Source organism: Notothenia rossii (genome assembly GCF_949606895.1).
Source record: "Notothenia rossii genome assembly, chromosome: 11".
NCBI classification, from domain to species: domain Eukaryota; kingdom Metazoa; phylum Chordata; class Actinopteri; order Perciformes; family Nototheniidae; genus Notothenia; species Notothenia rossii.
The window spans coordinates 46,374,795-46,395,712 of record NC_136910.1 but is presented as its reverse complement, the minus strand read 5'-3'; the positions used below and the strand labels follow the sequence as shown (position 1 = coordinate 46,395,712).

At 37.5% G+C, this 20,918-nt stretch overlaps 2 protein-coding genes across 3 annotated transcripts; one reads left to right on the top strand and one right to left on the bottom strand.

Annotated features, from left to right (window-relative positions):
* Positions 1 to 1,303: 1,303 nt before the first annotated feature.
* On the bottom strand, positions 1,304 to 11,971 carry plgrkt (plasminogen receptor, C-terminal lysine transmembrane protein). 2 transcript variants are annotated; one of them, XM_079660754.1, is made up of 5 exons: positions 11,812 to 11,971; positions 11,256 to 11,349; positions 3,541 to 3,671; positions 3,022 to 3,131; positions 1,304 to 2,491 (listed from the first exon to the last, which is right to left on the bottom strand). In XM_079660754.1, exons 2-5 carry the CDS (start codon positions 11,334 to 11,336, stop codon positions 2,364 to 2,366), a joined length of 450 nt encoding a protein of 149 aa, XP_079516880.1. In that variant the 5' UTR covers positions 11,337 to 11,349; positions 11,812 to 11,971; the 3' UTR covers positions 1,304 to 2,363. The 2 variants fall into 2 exon arrangements, with proteins under 2 accessions (XP_079516880.1, XP_079516881.1); XM_079660755.1 differs by having other exon boundaries at positions 11,256 to 11,352; positions 11,812 to 11,969.
* A 1,847-nt stretch (positions 11,972 to 13,818) lies between these two features.
* LOC307024064 (programmed cell death 1 ligand 1-like) lies at positions 13,819 to 20,456 on the top strand. Its single transcript, XM_079657860.1, has 10 exons — positions 13,819 to 14,060; positions 15,090 to 15,150; positions 15,305 to 15,567; positions 15,785 to 15,881; positions 16,129 to 16,395; positions 17,427 to 17,537; positions 18,407 to 18,475; positions 19,005 to 19,055; positions 19,213 to 19,339; positions 19,809 to 20,456. Exons 2-10 carry the CDS (start codon positions 15,096 to 15,098, stop codon positions 20,281 to 20,283), a joined length of 1,515 nt encoding a protein of 504 aa, XP_079513986.1. The 5' UTR covers positions 13,819 to 14,060; positions 15,090 to 15,095; the 3' UTR covers positions 20,284 to 20,456.
* The last annotated feature ends 462 nt before the right edge of the window (positions 20,457 to 20,918 follow it).

The window sequence follows — 20,918 nt, the reverse complement described above, 5'->3', positions numbered from 1 at the left end:
GTTCACTCATCAACCTCTGCGTTCAACCCCAACCCCAACCCCTCTCTCCCTCCCTCCCTCCCTCACGCTTTCCCTCCCTCCCTCACGCTCACGTCATTTAGATTGATGACAATGACGTACTTTGGAGTTATTTCTTTATTGTAATAACATTAGAGCGATATTCTTTTCTAGTGTTAGTGTGCTCATTACTCATACGCAAGTTGCAGTTACGATTTTGACACAAACAATACGAAGGCATGTATGATGTCTTGTAAACCTCACTGGGAAGGATGTAGTTGCGTTTGTGATTCAGGCTTCTTTATCACTAGGTCCAAAAGAGGGGTTTAGTTAAAAGGTCACCATTATGCAAAATCCACTTTTTCATGTCTTTTATACATAAACATGTGTCCCCTCTGTTTAAAGAGATTCTGAAAAAATATTCTCTCACTTTTTGTCCTGATCCATTTATATAAAAACCTGCCTGAAAATGAGCTGATCAGATTTTGGCCACTTTATGATGTCATAAAGATTTTTTGGCTATGATGGATTTTCCGTCTATGATGGATTTTTTGTAACAGAGACGGAAAGATCTGAAAGCAGTCCATCATTTTGACAGATTAGAACAAACTCAGAACAGCGCCAAAGTTTCACCGCAGCGAGGCTCCGGTGTTATGCACGCCCGCCAAAAAGGAAATGATATTGTTTCCAAACCGTATTTTGCCGTACGAATCATTGAAATGTCTGAGTTTTTGCTTTACGCTGTGCCTGCTCCCGCGAGGTGCAGTGGGCATGCATAACACGGCGCTAACAGTTCACAAGTGTGCGCCCCACCCCCCCTCCCTCCGTTGACAGTTCACAAGCCCCCCCCCCCCCGTCAGAGTTGTGTACAGACCGACGGGTTTTGAGGGATATGTTACGATCCTGTCCGTCAAAATGACGGGCAGCGAAAAAGTCTAGCGCCACCACTGCACCCCCCCCACCTTATCACCTGAATCTCCTCCTAGAGCACCATTGTGTTCTTTTTAACCAAATCTCTCTCAGAGGAGCGTGGGGAGTGGCTCCTTATTTTCATCTAAAGTAACAGACAGAGAATCAGCAATTTGGAAACAGGGCTGAAACAGAGGGGATTATGGGATGCTACAATGATCTGTTTGGTATTCGGAGCCAAACACTTCAGAGACATGTTTGTATATATCTGAGACCTATAATATATTGAGGAAAAACTGTATAATAGGGGACCTTTAATGGTGGTTATATACATAGTGGCTTTGGAGCCTTGCCTTAAACTGGCATCATGTCACAAAATATGATTGTAGAAAAGAAAGACTTGGCAATATTTCTTTTTATTTGATTACCAAAAATAGTTTCCATGATGTCATACATCAGTTAAAATTATGGCAAATGCACAATTCATAAATATCAGCACCGTGTTATATTTTACATCCACTGAATACAGTTGTGATCAAACAAATAAAAGTTACAGGTGTAACAATGCCAACTAAAGCTTTGGTGTAAAGCTTCTTCGCAATCAAATTCAAAATTGGCAAATCAATATTTCAGAAACCACGAACAAACCATTTTCAGAAACCACGAACAAACCATTTAGTGATGGAGTGTGAAGTAACAATAATCTTCATCAGGACGCATGTCGGTAGTGTTGGTTATTCTTTGTAGCTGCTTTGATTATCCAGTCCTGGCAAATTAATTAAATCAACCAAATTGTATTTCTATAGCTTAATATCACAGAGTATTTTCTGCCCTCTAGTGGTCAAACATCTTGCTTAAACACAACATATTAAGATGTTTGCCAGGTGCAAATTACGTACAACAAACTGAGGCTAAGCTGCTCTTTAGGAAAAAGGACAAAATATAGACAAACCAGACCAGCATGCTAACTGACTTTTCCATAATGCAATTTGAAAACGAGCGAGCTGCGTTGGTTTAAATATCTTCTGGAATTGTGTGAAAACTAAAATTAAGTATTTCATCTTTAACAATAATTCAAAACATTTGTATCCGTCTTCTGAGGGTTCAATTGGCAGTAGCTTTCCAAAGTTACACCCTGACTTTGAATGTGGAAACATTATTGATGTTACAGTGCTTTAATTAATTTGACATATGTATTCCATGATATGCCGCATACTGACATTGTAACACAACCCAAAGTATTTAGCTTGGCTTCAGCATGTGCTAACTCATGCATCTTTTATAACAATAGCTACAAAACAACAGCAACACTATTTATTATTTAAACTAATTTGAATCAAGGTCCATGATATAGAATTAGTGCAAACCATAGACTCAATAATGTCAAAGCAGCATAAAGCAGAATGGTGAATGCATCGACTGGACGGGGATGATGTGTTTTAAAGATAAACAACACCTCATTTCTCCAGGAAGGAGGCGAGGCTGCTTCTAGCGCGGCGAGCTTTCTCTATGCTTTCGAAGGTTGGAGTCCCATGGGGCAAGTCCAGGCGGTCGTGGTCAGACGTCATGATACTCTCAGCCTCCCCTGAAGAGGGTACAATGGATACAGAAAACACAATGTCTGGTATTGTTGCAAATGGGTGTTAAAACAACTATTTTTGTCCTACACGTTCAAGAGTTGTGTTACGGTCTTTTTTTATAAATTCATTCATTATATTTGGAAGCTAATTGTCTGCAGGGGAAAATGGAGGATTGGAAATAATGGTATGATTATATTTCTGTTATAGCTGGATATTTATGTACTGTATATATTGTGGATCGACTAAATAGGTTTTTAAGACATCGATTATTGGAAAACAGCTAGTCAGGGAATGGATTTAAATGGGAGGAGAGTATAGTTTGGGAGTACACAGATTAGTTTAAATATAATACACTAATGTCTGACCAACCATTTAATTAGATTGATATGCAATTGCAATTCATGTGTCAGAATATCACTTAACTTTAGTAATAAAGGGCATTTCTAATAACATTTGTCAATCAAGAGGTCTCTTGATTGTTGTTAAATGTGGATGAAATGTAATGGATCTTAAGAAGACGAAGGCGTAGTCCTACCTCTCACTCGATAAATAAGTGTCCCATAGGCACTGTCCACCTGGTAGGCCATTATGAAGCCCAGAGGAACGATGGGAGCCAATAGGAATGGCTTCCTTCTTTTAATGGCACTGAAGCAAAGCGTAGAGACAAAAAGAAGAACTTCTTAGTATCATCGCCTGTTATGAGGTGAAGTAGGATAAATAAAAGCCTTCAACTTCTATGATTGCATCATAATTATATTCAATTACATACATTTTCATCTGCCAACGGCATTAGCATGAACACAGTAATACAGGAGTTGTTGCATCAACTAAATCCTAGGAATATAGAACAATATATTGAGAACAATGTCATGAGATTCATTTAATATTTAAGCTGTGAAAATGTACTGCTTTCATATACAACCAGGTATAGGTCTCCACACTAAGCATTATTACAGGATGTCTGTATGCTTGTGATAGAAACAAAAAAAACATATTTTATCCTGAACAAAACACCTGGGAGTTGAACCTATTAGCTGTTATACACAAAACTCACCCTACAGTTAGTCCAACTGTAGCCAACGTAAAGAAAGTCCCATAGTATTTGAGAAACTCTCTGGACCAGGCAACCTGCATCGCCATCTGTCTCTCTCTCATCTGGTTCTGCATCACCATCTGACGCTCCATCTGCGTGCGTACACACACACACACACACACACACACACACACACACACACACACACACACACACACACACACACACACACACACACACACACACACACACACACACACACACACACACACACACACACACACACACACACACACACACACACACACACACACACACACACACACACACACACACACACACACACACACACACACACACACACACACACACACACACACACACACACACACACGGGAACTTTGAAACCAAATAAGGACACTCTAGTGCCTCTCAGTGTAACGAGCTTTATCCCAGATATATCTGTATATTTGTATGTTGGCTAACAAAAAACTAAATATTTAAAGATCACAATTGCCCAAGATATGATTGGGGAAATGTAGAGACAGTATCTTCATTATATATTTTGTTCACCAGAAAGTACTGACAACTTTATTTTCAAAAGTAAAATAACCCACCGCCAAGAGCAGGATTTAACGGAAAACAACATTTGTTTAAGGTACGTGTTCATATGGAAATAAATATGTGTGTATATAGCCATGGAGTGTCCATGCTGACGAGCCTCAGTCAGAGGAATCTTTTGTCTGCCGTTTCCTGTCTGACGTTCACTCACATCTTCATGCACACACATATACATGCTATTGAGCTGCATGAGTGACACGCTAATTAAAAAAGCCTTTATCCTAAAATGAGTGAATGTGTCAAAGATGAGCTTCTGTTTCCACTTAGGGAATGTGACATTAACACACTAATGACGCAAAGGGTAAAAGAATAAAAATTGACCAGACGGTGACGCGAGGAGATGACATAAATTACAACATGTCGGACAAGCAACGTTTTGATTTCTGCCTTCCTGCCCATAGTCACCATCACTTCTGTATATTTGCATTAATGGCTGGACATCGAATGGAATTTAATTGTAAGTGAATGAAAGTTTCTGCTGGCCCGCACATCGGCAACAACACTATACACACTCTCACATACCAATACATTTTATACTCATGAATAAAACTACAATATAATGCTCGATTTGAGTAATTGTTGAAATTTGAGCCACCATCTCGAAAGGAACAAAGCAAAACATCGAAGCCTAGGATCGTGAATTATTTGTAAAGCATCTTTGAGCACCAGGAAAAGCACTATAAAAACAAGGTATTATAATTAATGTGGTGAGTTATCTAAAAAGGGAAAGATAATGTTATATAAATCGAGAGAAAAATGGTGGGCTGTGTACAACATGTTGGTTTAAAGTGAAAAACGAAATTATAAAAGAAAAGTTTTAGGATCAAAAAAGGAATCGTAATAGATGAATTACAACTCTTCCATTAGCGCTCCCAATCCAGCCCCATGCTAATAGCTAGCTAGCTAAATCTAGCACAAGATATAAACGTTGTACTTCTGAAACTAGGCTTGTATTTCTTTGGCTCAGAGTGCATTAGCTGCACACGTGAACACACTGTGCGTGCAGAAGGTTGTTATTCACCTGAATTATTAGTTTATGGGATGCTTGCCAACTTTGTCTTCATGTGTTGCAAGAATAGGTGTTGAATGGAGTGCATTGATACAATCCGGTCAAATGGGCATTAATTGTTGAAAAATTCCCAAAAGTTCCAGAGCTTAACATCCCTTGGAGTTTTTCTCGGAATGTATCGGAAGTTGCACGACACTCTGCAAGCCTGTACTTGACAGAATGTGATTCCTGGTGTGAACGTGTAACGTGTGGAGATTAACTTATTACATATCAGGAGAAGGAAAGTTATGCATCTTGGGAAACAGCAGGATTAAACCCGCCGGGTGGAGACGGCACTGGTAGGTGAACGTACAGTAAAAGGCATTTAGGCTAATGAATCACAAATCCCAATCTACACTTTAATTGGAATAATATGCTTTTAGACTGATATTGGAGAGTTTAATTCATATTTTTGAACATAAATAAGGCTTGTTTCAATCAAAAACCACTCGGAAAAACACTAAATGTGTTAATAGTATATGTAGATAGTCATATTGGCGCATAATTTATTTTAAAGAATAACTTGTCTGCTCGCCTGCAGCTCTTCTCTGCCATTTTTAGTCGTACCAAATGGCTGCCGAGCCCAGACATTTCCAACAGTGCAGCTAACTCCCTATCAGACACATTAGTTGATTTAACAATGGTTGTCACAAAAGGTAGCTGAAATTATTTTTGGTGCCTTGTCAGATTTAATTAAAGTTACAATCAATCAAAGACTGATTAAAGCACGGAAATCCACAGCTGGTTAACCCATTATTTTTCTCTTATGAGAATAAATTGAATGGCTTTTTTTTATATAATTTAAATGTTTGATTATTGGTTGGACAAAATGTATCATTTGTAGATGTCAAACATATTATTAAACATGAAAAGAAAAAGAACAGACTGGGAAGACGTGATTACACTCCCTTGTACATCTGAGAATTTTCTATGTACATTTTGCTACATCCAGAAACTTTGAAAGATAATATCTATTACTGGAACCAACCTGGCAACAATGGAAGGGAGAGGCTAGAAACTTTTTAACGGTTGAGTGTGTCATCCTCAAGAGAGTCTCTGGGCTGTTTTAATAACGGGAACGGCTTCTCAAATCCACAATGCTTGTTCTCGTAGTTTACAGTATGCTGAGCCTAATACATGTACACTAGGAAACTCAACGTTAAGAAGGAGAATAGAAACCAAGCACAGCACGGGATGGTACAGAGTCAAACAATTAATGACGTTACCGTTACACCCTTTCAAGGACATTTTATTGACCCCACTATATTTCTCGAGAGTAGGATATATGTAATGAAGGGTTTCTGGTTAAATGTCCCCTCTCATAACGTCATCTCTCCTCTCATCAGGGAAGCAGAACAGGAAGTAGCTCATTGATACGGGATGTTTGGTTGTATTAACCTTCCCTGAAACTGCCTACTTCTTGTCAATGATAGTCACTTGCATCACTTTAGTTCCCAGCTGAAACTTTAGAAGCAAAAAGTGGAATATTCCAACGTTAAGAGAGAGAAATTATTTTCGTGTAGGTGTAAAGTATAATCAGTGTTTGGTATTGATACAAAAGCCAACACCTGATGAGTGTAGCTTGCCAATGGTCTGATGAAAAGTGATGCATTGAAATGTAATGCTTATAAATGCTTGTATGGCTTCCATTAACAATGATTTTCATTGTGAATGAATCTGCCTATACTTTTGTTTAATTCGTCCTTTAACTGTAAAAAAACGTAATTAAGAAAAATACCCATCATAAGACCACCAAAAGGAGACTCCTTAATATGTTTTGAACTCTAGCTATGTTATCGTAACAACTGCATTATGATTCATTAAATATCAGACCCGTCCAACAACACAAAAAAACAATGGACATAATATGTGTCCCTTATTTATTTGTGGTACGTCAAAAGTTTAGACAAATAAATCTATATATGTGCAATATATATATATGCCATTAATAACTGTGCAATATGCACCTGGCTGCTAAATCCTAAGAACTGTGACAGGATGTGTATTTTGTAAATTGTGTAACTTTTTATTATAACCTTCTTTTTTTTTTTATATATATATATATATATATATATATATATATATATATATATATATATATATATATATATATATATATATATATATACATATATATATATATATACACTTTTTTATGCATGTAACATTAAGCTGTCCGTCTCTTCTGCTGTAACAACGTACATTTCCCCTCTGTGGGACTAATAAAAGGTATTCTGATAAACAGATAAGAAATAATAATGTTAATTGCCGATTAACATTGTATTACTCCCAGCCCTGATGCCAACCAATGCCAGTAAAGGAGGAACACAGTATTTGATCTCCACCCTTCACAACCACAGCATCATTAGCGTTGATGCAGCTGAAATGGAATTGAGTTTCAAATTTGCGAAAATCCTCCAGGACATTAAACTCATCTTTGATGAACGCGCCAATCATTAACACCAAGCATAAACACTGCCAGCAAGCGCTCTCACCATCCGGAAACTCAACACCCTCTCTGCTGCACCCCACCCACCGCTTTGAATCAAAGCCTCAAACTGCCAATACGCGTCTGCTACATCTGCTACTTCACCCCAATCTCAGTAACAAACAGGAACACACTTATCCAAACATACAAACATCTACATGCACTTTCAACCCCACAGATGTAATCAAATTCACTCAATATCTGATAACAATCACAGATCTTGGATGTTTGAGAGACCACTGGCTCTATGCCTTCTGACAGCATGACTGGAAATTAGCTATCATTTGAAGATTTCTAACAGTAGCCGAGATACAATTGCTGATTTTTGGTACCAATAACAAAATGCTAAGAGTTAAATGCCCTCTTAAAAAAAGCTATCAGTTTTAAATTGTAAGTGAAAATGATTAAATATCCACTGTCAGCTTTTTGTTTTTCGGTTGACACCAGATAAGTAATGAGGTTCCATTTCCAACAACCCCTCCAAAAGTACTTCCAGGACTTTGAACTTTGTAACGTGAACATGTCTAAACCCATGTTCACGTTTCACAACAAAAAGGAAAAAGAAGCACAGTGTTACCTTTACCTACGTGTGTGCTTTAAAAATAGACTTTTTGTCTATCGCTTGGAAGGAACAGCAACATCACGAGGGATGACCAAGACTAGAGAAGGCAGTGACTGTAAAGAGCAGTGAAGAAAAAGTAACAGAAAGAAATGAGCATCCCTCATTTCATTCTGAAAGTGACAAGGTGAGATCAGAACCGGAACGTAAGCGGGAAATCCACTGACATTTTCTAAAGGCTTCACGCATACGCAGGGCAAGTCGCTGCTTGGAGAGCTGATGCACGCACATCATTACAGTATACACACAGAAAGACGTAGAACACAGCAACAGCCTCTGGTGCCAATTATTTAAAGGCTTAGAGTTTGACATAGTTAAGGGCATAATCTGCTATCTTTGAAAGGTGGTTTGCAAAACAGGTTTCTAGGTAACATTATGGTGGCTCAGTCCATCATTTAAACAGTCTATGCCAAACAAAAACATAGATATGATGACTACTAGGTACTTGTCTAAGTCTAATGTCCCTGCGTATTTCCCTGACCAATTAAATAAACAAAGGTTGTATAATTTGCATAAAGTGTAAAAACAGTTCTCAGCAACTATGTGCTTCAACAGGTAAGATAGTTTGATGATGAATAAGCAACACATGAGGAATGTTCTTTTAGATGTATTCTTATGCTGTTTTGGATATGTTCCTGATTTAACAAAAAATGTATTATAACAATATGTTTATACCTCTTTGCTAAAGCTGTTTGAACATTTCTTATGATGTTTACTCAAATGTGCAGGTCACAAAATCCTGTAGTGGACAAATAAAGAGTATCTTTGTAATTCATGTTTTACCTGAGGGACATAGCTATTATTCATGTCTATTGCTCTAATATTGAGCAGTCTTTAACTAAGATCAGATAATATTGATTCTGTTTTAGCCACTAGCGCTCCTGTAAGAACCGATTATTATATAATGATTAATACGCTACAGAGCACTTCATTGATGGCCAAGGTGGCTTTTAAAGCTTTAAGCTGCCCTCCCAGCCTAATTTAAAAATACAGCATTCATTTATAGTCTTACATATGCCTGATCAGGATGTATCTGTATTTATTTTTTAATGAACCTGTACTGTACATTGTAGTACTTCAGGAAAAGTAAATGATGTTCAGTGTGTGTTTCCGTAAAGTACGTATTCTTTGTATATCATTTATTTTTGGGAAAAAGGGCTAAACAAGCAATATTACTGTCCATTATTAGAGTTAGCATTATCTTAAGAAGGTGATAATGGTCGTAAAAAAAACTTTTATAAACATGAAAATCAATAACATACCACTAACCTACTTCACAATTAAAGCCACTCAAAAGCAGGAACCGTGAATGAAAAACACAACCTTATTATTAGCCTACAAGAAGCCACTTTAAATATTAAATATAAAACCTCATTGACGTCATTTCCCAGATGTCATTCATCCTCAGGAAATGTGTCATAAAAAAAACACCCCTATGTATCCACTAAATTCTCAAGTACCGGTAATGTTTAAGATGGACACCATGATTTAAAAGACAAAGCCCAATGACTTTGACCTGAGAGGCCACAAGGAAAGGAACAATTAGTTTTGAATGATTTGACTTGAAAACACAGTAAAGCAATCAATTTGACATCTTAATGCAGGGGGAGGCAACAGCGTGGCTTCCCAGATATTTAGAAATTGCCAGGAGCAATCTTATTCATTAAACTTGGAGATAAGATATATAATTTCACAATTACAGTACCATGACATGTTCAAAATGTTTGGTTCTTTTTGTTCAGCCAAGATGTGAACAGTTAAATGCATCAATCCAATGTTATGAAAAAGTAGAGTTCTTATTCATTAAGTTATTCAAAGCAATACTGAGTGGCTATTATTAATATGAAACTATTTGTAGTAAGTCAATGAAAGAATATATACAGCAATGCTTAAACATGCGTCTAATATTTATTTGTGAATAATCTTCATTACCAAAGGAGGGAGCTCTGATACTTGATTGCTAAACCTTTGCCATAACCAAATAATATTATTCTTATTAATATTCACCCTCTACTCCACATTTACACCTGGAAGAGCAGAGGGGAAATTACAGGGCAGAAAACAACATAGCTTTTTGGTTTACGCAGGATAATGTTATTGGTGTTATGACATTCACACATCCCACCTGCTGCTCAGCAGCTTACAGGCATGAATACGTCACAACAAATTGGCTCCAAAAATTAGAAGGAAAAAAACAATACTTTGTTTAAATGAAACAATGAGTGCAATAAAACATGTGGTCTCTATATGGAAACGCTGAGACTCACACTGAAGCTTATACTATTGGCTTTGACTGTGTGAATCCAAAGAGAAAGACAGAGCGCCACGCTGACAAGACAGATAGATAAGATAGACTAATGTGATGGCCAGATAGATGGCCTGTGTCTGCTTTCTGGAAAAAATACCAGAATTCTTGTTTGTGTGGGCTGGTAGAAAATTACCCTGGAACATTACATTGCACCATTTTTGCTGTGTTGTAATTACATTAAACACACGTTATGTTGGTTTTAATGTTGTGCTGTATAGTTATTACATTAAAAAATATTGTTGCAGGATTCATGTTTGCTGGGTTGCAATGATAACAAAAAATAAATTATCAGAAAAATGTGCAATATAAGTAAATAAAACAATTACATTTTAATCTTTAAGCTTGATTTGACACTGGCACTAGGGTCCCTGGATCAGGGGATAAAGCAAATGCAGGTCATCATTGTGTCAGATGTGTGCTTTATTCTCCATATTACTTCAGAATATGACAATTCATGAAATTGCCAAACAGTAAACCTAGGGCTTTTAGGGCCTTGTGTGCAGTTAATTGCTCTGGTCAATTAATCCAGTTGGTATTGGTGTGCAAAGTAGTCCAACACTCACTTCCATGTCCCCCGGCCCTGACACGTTGTTAGGTGCATGAAATAAACGATTCATTCTAATAGCATGTGAGGTGGTGTAACTTTACTCACCTGCAGCCGTGCATTGTGGAGCATAAATTCTTGCTGCTTTTTAAAGTTTGCATCCATGGATTTAGACAGTAGAAACCCCATGGTGGCGCTGTAACTGCTGGCAAAAAAACACAGATAGTCAAATGTATGCAGCACCCAAACGTTACCAAACTAACACAACTACTATTAGAGGTACAAACAAACGTTAAAACTGGATTTACTTTAACATTTTACTTAATGTCACCTTAATGGTTTCACTTTCCTGTAGCTTAACTTAGAGCTGTCAGGCTGCCTAACTCAGTAACGTTAGCTCACTCGTCCTTTATTTCACTGTTTCTGTTTAATAACTTGATGCTAATAACGTATACTTGTTGCTAATGCTAGGTGCTAGCATTGCTTAAAGTTAGCAGACGACTTGTCATTTGTTTCTGTGATGTTTGGGCTCTCTTGTTCATTAATTTGGCAAACGTCATGAGCTAATATTAAAACACAAAGTAGCTCCCCATGCTTCACCCGATATGATTAACCTTGAGTGCTAACGCTATCTAGATTGACTAACAATTTGAGTTGTACTTACCTAGACAGTAATGACACTCGTCACAAAAACAGGAGTGACGAGAATTGTCAACAAACAAAAAGTGTGCCGCATGAACTCAAAAACTGCTAACTTCTGATCTACCTATAACCTAAAGTACCATCAGTGACAATAAACAAACATGGTACTTCCGGTTAAACTTCCAACATAAAAATAAAAGCAAAACAGCACGTTCTTGCGGTTCTTACATAAACAAGGATGATGCTTTCCAAATGACAAAACATTATGATAACAGTACACCCTCACATTTTTTTACACACTGCTTATTTGTGTTTAATAGGTTTAGTCAGTGCTTGTCCAAGGCACTTTGCAGTCCGTGGTTGAAGGCTAGTTTCACATAAACAATTAAATGGCGCCCTCTCTTGGTGTTTGTGGGTGTACATCTTGTCTAAATGTAGATGTTTTTTGTTACAGTCGTAGCACCAAACCTTTATAAATACAGTCTATGCACCAAACAGAAGTTGAGTGGTGTAGTGGTTGTACCTTCGATGCACCGCCTCCGACTCCCGTCTCTCGGCACTACAGTGGATACTTTGGACTTTGCACAACCGGGGCCCAAAGTGGGAGTATACTGTACTACAATAACACTGTGAGAGAGTTAGCATCCCAAGCTGCTTTTTGTTTAAAAAGTAAAAGTGAAAATCTTCATTCTGCACTGAACCATATCAAACCAAGCTATATTTCTCATTAATGCATTACAAAAAGCATGGGGGACTCCTGCCCAACTTCCACCTTGCTGGACAAATAACACCTGATATTCCATCCCCCCAGGTGCACTATTAACTCAACACAAATAATTGTTTTACTTTTTGCCTTTTGTGACTGTCCCTTTGCTGTAACATTGTACATGTCCCTGCTGTGGGACGAATAAAGGACTACTCGTTCTGATTCTGATTACTGTGTCCATCAAGTAGTTTCCACTTTTCTACTGTTGATTTAGGTCAGAGTTGCATAATGTATTAAAATTGTTGAGCCATACTTCAACAAGTATAACTTAAAGGTAACAATAATGATCAACCAATGCAAACTAATGCATAATGTATTCAACTACACCTCTATTTGACTTTTGCAATCATTGTTTTTACATCCTGGTTACACACTTACATACCATACATTAGTGTCATACCGAATGCTTTAGCAATGTTTTAATATGACATTAACCAATTGGATACCACCGGGGAATAAAACCTATTTACACAAGATCTGTATCAAAAACCCTTCCTGCAAGGACAATGCAGTGGTATTGTATATGAGTGATCTGGGTAGTAAAGTCCTAAACTATTTAGGATTTCCCAAGGGGTTGCCTAGTCATGAGAAACATTTCAATGTAACAAAACAACTGTATACAAAACTTTTTTTACACTCTAATTTCCATCTTTCCAAAAGACCTTTATGAAAGCCTGTGTGAAAGTAATACACATGGTGTTCAGAGATGGAAAGAAACAAACACCAACTCAAGTTCTTAATCAGTGATTTTACTTTACTTAATTATCAAAATGTTCTGCTACTTTACACTTCTACTTTGCCACATTTCAGAGGGAAATATTTTACTTGTAGGCCTATTCCTAATTAAATCCATTTAAAAGCCATTGTTATTTATTTATAGTAATATGGGGACATTTTTGTAGTAAAAAATCCTAGCAGGCTTTAAAGTAAATATAATTTGCTTCATCTTTTCATTAAGTAATAACATTTTCACCAATGTAATTCAGATTCAGATTCTGCTGCATAATGAGTATTTGTAGTTTTGGGGCTTTAAGTAATATACTACATTCAAATGTATAAATGTACCTGGATACTGTGTACAGACAAGTATTTCCCAATACATATTTTACGGCTGAGGGTTACTTACTTTATGTCCCCATTTTATGACTTTTGAGGTAAAGCCAGTGTAAGATAAGATTGTTCTTACTGTGGTCTACTTCCGTGTTCATTGGTACTATTTCTCCTAGTCGCGGTCCGTATTATTTGAATGTAGAAGGTTTTATGATGTGTTTTACAGCCTATTCACCACATGGGGCTGTAAATACGGTATATTACCATAGTATATTACGCATTGAATTTCCGATCGATACAATTTCGAGCCGCGTGACAGTAAAGTGTGTGTGGGTGTGTTTTCGAGTTGGGATTTCCCTCTTGCCTTGATATGAGTAGCAGCATCGGAGCAGACTGCAGAAGAAGGGAGCACTTGATGAAAACGCCACCAACATTTTCTGATATATGACCAGCAGGTAAGAAAATATCATTGACCTATAACAACACCTAACAGATGAACAGTAGTTGGGGTTGCACAACTTCTAATCGTATATTATCATTATTATTTGTATTGTTATTATTTTATGTAGTAGCCTATACTTTTATGGCTGATGTTTATGCATTAACTTTCCTTATTTCCAATATTATATATTTTTGTATTGGACATTTATCACCTTTATGTCTAGCTTTGTAGCTTGAATATCAATACAGTTGTATGAACTGTTGCAGGCTAAATATGTTAAGGTCCTAACACCTACTAATAATGTACTTTATTTAAATGATGCCTTTTGTGAACCAAAGCAATTGACAAAGCTCAATACTCATTGTCAGCTCTCCCAAATTCAAAGTCATACAAGTTCTGCGGAAATGCTGTTGACATTTCACTTTCAATGGAAATCTGCACAGAAAATCACGTGTGTATGTGCTTTTCACACAAGATAATGTGCTGTGTAAATAAAAAGTGTCTTAATTTGTCGGTAGGGTTTTATCATGATGACTGAAGTGTACAATCATGTTTATTTAAGACAACGTAGTTATTTATTTATAGAATTGTCTGGCTGAATATTTTCCACGGAAGCATGACTAGCATTGTTTACTGTGTGTGTGTGTGTGTGTGTGTGTGTGTGTGTGTGTGTGTGTGTGTGTGTGTGTGTGTGTGTGTGTGTGTGTGTCACAGCATCCAGCATCTTTTTTTTCCTTCCCTGTCATGACTCATCCAACAGGGAAGTTACTGGATTTTCAGAGCTGAGTCATGCTGGTGTTAGGAATAAAATGTATGTGACCAACATGTGATTTTGAGTGTGTGTGTGTGTGTGTATATGTGTGTGTGTGTGTGTGTGTGTGTGTGTGTGTGTGTGTGTGTGTGTGTGTGTGTGTGTGTGTGTGTGTGTGTCAGCATACGGAATTCACATCTTGTCTTCTCCAGTAAAATGACTCAGCTTTATCAGTTAGACAGTTAGCTAAATATTTCAACATCTGTAAATCCCCTTTTGTTTCTTCCTTAGGACTCAATGGATTGGGCTTTTATTGTAGTTTTGAATGTCATGTTTCAACCATCCCTCTCAGGTATGTAGTAAAAAAGTGTATGAATAAACAAGAGCACACACAGGACCAATTGCATTTACATTAAACATTTCCATTAAGTCAATGTTGTATATTGCTCCAGGGCTGTTTAGCATATTGATGATGTCTGACTTTATTATGTATTATTTCCCTGCAGTGTTGTTCACTGTTGAGGCAGAGCGAACCGTGTATGACTCAAAGTTTGGAGAAGATGTTGTGATGGGCTGCAGGTTTCAGCCTCAACTATCAAACCCTCAAGCTGACATGAAGGTGACGTGGCACTGGTTCACCTCCACCTCGGTCCGGGACGTGTACCGTATGGATAACAGGAAGGAGAACTTGGCATCCCGGGATCCTGATTACCGTGGCCGAGTGATGCTTCTCACTGATGAGCTGCGGGACGGCTGGTCCAAACTAAAGGTGAATAATGGGAGTCACTTTCCTAGAATTACATAGAATCTGAGTAGGCGAGGTTATTTCCAGTCAAATTTCCACTGAATAATTTACTCCTATCGGGAATTACTGATGTTCAAATTCCCAGGCAGGCTATAATTCCTGCTTATTTAATAAGGGAATATGTGTTTTATGGACATAAACAAATCCAAGGTCTCAACTTTCTAATTTTGTCTCTTTTCAGATCTCCAAACTCAGGATCAATGACTCTGGGACGTACCAGTGTTTGGTGGAAACAGAAGAAGGAGCTGATTATAAAACCACAACGTTGTCTGTTGTCGGTAAGTCTGACAGTGTTACTTTTTATTGCAAAATCCTAATGGGCTTTGTTCTGGGAAGAGTCATGCTTTTTTTGAATAGCCTGGGGTCATTTCTGAGCAAAATGAAAATGAAACTAAGCAGAACATTACTCAATTTGGTAAAGAATGATTTTGGCTCAATTTCTTTCGACAAGATGTTTCCCTTATCATGTAAGCCTTTATGATCACATTGTTAAGAATATGTTCTTTCTATCTGATTCTTCCCTAGCACCTTATAAATCAGTGACTAAACACATTGAGAAGGCTGCAGGGGGGGATGAGCTGCTGCTTTCTTGCCAGTCTGAGGGATACCCGGAGTCTCCTGTTATGTGGCAGGATGGACACCTGAAGACACTCAATTCCAATACCACTGCCGTGACAACTCCAAAGCAGCTTGTCAAAGTCACCAGTCAGATACGCGTCGGATCGTCGGCCAAAAACAACTACACGTGTATCTTTACAAAAGATGGCTCCTCCGCAACATTTAAAATTCCAGGTACATTTTGGTTTCCTTTCCAAGGCTTTCTTATCACACAGGACTCTATCAATTGAATGGATATAATCTGAAAGCACACAGGGTTGTTATAGGTTGACTCTTACAGTATATTGCAACATCTGCATGTCAAGTCTGGCCAGTGAACTTTCCTCTATCTTTCCTACCTTATTTATTTTCAGCTTCTTTGCCGCCCAACAATTTCACAAAAGATAAAGAATCAAATGAGAAGCAAGCAAACAGATAATGTGTACATTGACTCAAGTCAACTTTTTGAATATTCTCATCTAAAAACAGGAAATATAATATCATCATGTGCCTACCTATCACCGCCTACTGCTGTTTCCTGTTATGTTCAGTCTCTTTTCATCTAGATATCTGCTGTCAACACAATGTGATGATGACAAAAGGAGAAATACAAGCATTACAATAGTCATAAGATTTTACCCGGCTTTTCCAGTGAAGCTGATGTGGGTAGTGTGTGTGTGTGTGTGTGTGTGTGTGTGTGTGTGTGTGTGTGTGTGTGTGTGTGTGTGTGTGTGTGTGTGTGTGTGTGTGTGTGTGTGTGTGTGTGTGTGTGTGTGTGTGTGTGTGTGTGTGTGTGTGTGTGTGTGTGTTTGTCATCATGCTTCTGCCTATATGTGGGCGAATGATTATTGTCTCTTTTAGATGCTTAAACTTGACAAACTGAAAATAAGAAAGTATAAGGGTTTTTTTAATGGCTAAAAAAAAAGAAAAAAGGTCTACAAAAACGAGAAAAGTAATAAAAGATCAGGGCAGCTCATCACAAAACGAGTATGCAAGCTGAAGCATCTCTAGTTGCTGCAGTTTTTTGTTGTTGTTGTTGTTTACCACAAAGAGGAAGTGAGCAACATTTTTGTCTTTGGTATATTTGGTTATTTCCATGGTGGTCAAACATTTTGTAATCGTGGGAATAACAATTCAAATATAAAAACGTTAAGTGTCATTGCACTGCTGAATATGAATGCTTTGTTGCACATTTGAACCCTCATCATTCTTCACTCTCTGCACAGATGAAATCCCTGTTCCTCAGAAGAAAAAGGATGCTCTCATCGTCGTTCTGAGCATAGGTGTGATAATGGTTGCCATTATTGTTGCAATGCTCTTCTACCGACGACAAAAAGGTAAAGCAATCACTCAATTCTTCATGTGTAAAGCACATTATCCACATTTTAAGCAGAACCTTATTGTGAAGCCAACAAATATTTCTTTAATCTCACCTCAAACAATTTACAGTAGTGCCAAAATCATTAGTCAGCATTCAAAGTGTTACATTATTATGTCAAACTCAGAGTGGCCTAAGGGACTTTTAATACAACCAATTGTTTACTGCCAGTAAAAAACGATGTCTTTTATAACTGGAAAGACAACGCTAAATGTACTGTATATATGCTGAGTCAGTTTCAGTTTTGGCACAAAGAAGAGGAAGTATTTGTGTAAACTGATATAATCTAGACATACGCTTTAGCTAGGTTACCTTCATCTGGAGGGAATTTTGCCGGCATGCTGGTCATTCATGTCCTCTGTGCACATGACAGGTACTATTTTGGAAACACCCATGTTGGTCTTGGTTGCTCAACAGGGAAATTTGAGGCCATTAGTTAATGTGTGGGTGGTTTTTCAGCATGGCTTGTCAGTAGTATTCCCCCAAATAAACACATACGTCATTTCAATAATGGACTTACTACAGGTTGCTATATTCATGTGAATGTGTAACATGATAAGAAGAGAAACTTCAGCCTAGGGTCCAAATACCTATGATTTTTGTTTTAAGAGAAATGTAAAACAAATTTGACGTTATGCAACTAAATATTTCCAATGTCAATCATAAAGACGGCTAAGTTGATGATTTTTAAACAAATATATTTGATATATTTTTACTAAGCTGCATTATTGAAACTACTTTTATGTAGTCAGCTTTATAAAAATGCCAACCTTACATACACACATGCTGGAGCAACACAGTCAATTAATAAGGTTTTCTTCTCCATAGGTTGCAGAGGTCATAGCACCAGGAACCTTTTTGTTGACGGTCGAGGCAAATCCGTTTCTGTTGATGCCTGTGAGTACGAACAAAGCTGAACAAGTTACAAATAAGTCAACTTTTGTATGTATTTAATCATATTGATTTACCCTAATCTCACCAAGTAAGTGAGCAAACATGAACTGTGCTTTTGCAAGAAGAGCTCAAACTCAAAGCACTTCTCATAAGTTACAACTGAAAAACACCTACAGTCATAAAATAAGCGAGTGTTAAAGTTGTACATGTGAAATACTCAATGAAGGTGTCTGGACTGAAACACAGCTATTCCATAAATGAAAAGTGTCAACAGTGTGTGAAAGCTGATATTATTACATGGACTTAAGAATATCGTGATTAAAGAAGTTGAAAGTTCTGCTTTCATAAGTTGTACATTTACAAATAATTTTCTTAGATGCAATTGATTTTAATTTGCATTAAGGTGAATCTGAGTGGATTTACACAACCACAATATTAGAGTCACTTCTAGCTATGATGAAATAATTTACTATTTAATGAAGATCACACTGTTTGAATCAGTATTTCTAACAATGCTGTTCCTTTCCATCAGGTTCAGCAAAAAACAAAGGCAACGATGAAGAGATAACTATTTTTAATGACGGTAAGGTGTCTCCCTATTTAATATTTTCAGTTTATGTATACAATTACTTTACAAAAATGTTGTTTAAAAAAACTAGAAGCTTTGTTCACACTATTTGCCTTATTTTAATGGAATTACATTGATATGATAATGATCAGGTCTGTTTCTTTGTCTGTAGGCTGCATGGAGGAACATCTGGGGGCGTTTCTGAAAGACCATTATTCTAACTTTCCGCTCAGCACCGAGGTGAGACCCAACTGCGAAGCTTTCGCTGCGGAGGAGCTGCCTTACAGGCTGCAAAACAAGTGAGTCACTAACACATTTTCACATTCATTACAAGGACGCCACACTTCTATGATCTTATTTTCAGTAGTAGGAACAATTGACTTTTCATTTTATTTCATAACATTGAAAACATTTTTAGTGACCCCCCTAGTCTATTTACCTTCAACTAGCTAGCTTGGAAGAGCAGTTTATAGCAGGGTTAAATAAAGACAGATGGTTCAAGACGCTAAATTACTATCGTTTCCTATATTAGGGACTGCCATGATCGTGTACAATTGACATACATTCACTTTCAAAACTTACAAAGATAACCCTGTCGAGGAAATCCATAATTAGCATTTACTGATTGTTGTTGTTGTAAATGCTGATGTGACGAGCCTTAAACATTGAAAGCAAGTCCGTGGATGTATTTGGTTGACACAGCTGAAGGCTATGGTTTTAATATTTGTTCAGAGCTATGTAGCTTACATGACCTCTTCTTGTTTTCAGTGAGGGCCAGCCTGTGAGTCTTCAAGCTTTACTCCCAGAGGCTGGAGAAGTAGTTTTCCTCGAGGGACCCCCAGGAAGCGGGAAGATGACAGCCAACATCCTGGTTTCTTCTTGGACTGAGGATCCCACACATGCCGTCTCTAAACTTCTCAATCTCAGCACTGTTCGATTTCTTTTCAACGTCGACTGCAGCAGAGTGAAGGGCGACTTGTTTCAGGAAATAAAGATGCAACTTTCTCTCATGCAAAAGACAGGGGATGAGTTGAGGACTTTTTTAACCAGTGAGGCTCTGCTGGTGTTGGATGGGTACCGAGAAGGGAACCATTTTTTTGACGAGTCTGTGAGGAATTTTCTAATGGAAAGAGAAGGATGCAGGGTGCTGGTCACTTCCTGCCCTGGACAATGTCCAATACTCAATGACACAGTTGTGACAGGACGTACACTGCAAATCCAAAACAAAGTAGGATGTTCTTAGGGCACAGACGTTTGTACAAAAACAAAGACAATATGCACTTTTTCTATAAATATTTGTATGATGTTACTAGTTTTGTGAATGTATGGTTAGATTTTCTACGAGCCCTTATATGCTACAAAACATTTTGAATTCAATTTATGTACGGTTACGCAATAAATTCTACTTTTGTATTATCTACATTTTTTTTTTAAATTGCATACATTACAGAAACATGGTCAAATTCAAGTCATCTCTGAAATCCTGAAAATGGTTTCAGCAACACCATCCAACTCTCTGTAACCGACCTGAAACTTAATAAGTGATTTGCAGTTGTTTCTGTTTCGGTTCATTTCACAGTACACGAAAAAAAGAAAGGTTATTATTAGGGTCATTGGTTGACTGCAAGCAAAGCGGGAACAGTTTCTACGGTCTGTATGTGAAAAGGGAAGTGACTTTAAGAGTATTCCTGGCAAGAGAGCTCACTGATTCCAGTAACATTAGATGTTCAAAAAGCTTTTTCTTTTATTTCTATACGCTCTGCAGGAATTGGATCATCTCACCTCACCTCAAACACTAATGAGTAATTGCGCTTCAGTCAGCATGTTTTCATAATGTATTAAGCAAGTGTGACTCATTTTTACACTGATTCTATTGCA

Bases quoted from the DNA above. Each gene is read 5' to 3' on its own strand.
- LOC307024064 (XM_079657860.1), top strand. From the start codon at position 15,096: ATGGATTGGGCTTTTATTGTAGTTTTGAATGTCATGTTTCAACCATCC. The intron at 16,396-17,426 runs GTACATTTTGGT...CTCTCTGCACAG, and splicing joins CGCAACATTTAAAATTCCAG to ATGAAATCCCTGTTCCTCAG. The intron at 17,538-18,406 runs GTAAAGCAATCA...TCTTCTCCATAG, and splicing joins CTTCTACCGACGACAAAAAG to GTTGCAGAGGTCATAGCACC.
- plgrkt (XM_079660754.1), bottom strand. From the start codon at position 11,336: ATGGGGTTTCTACTGTCTAAATCCATGGATGCAAACTTTAAAAAGCAG. The intron at 3,132-3,540 runs GTGAGTTTTGTG...GCTTTGCTTCAG, and splicing joins ACAGTTGGACTAACTGTAGG to TGCCATTAAAAGAAGGAAGC. The intron at 2,492-3,021 runs GTAGGACTACGC...TACCCTCTTCAG, and splicing joins ACTTATTTATCGAGTGAGAG to GGGAGGCTGAGAGTATCATG.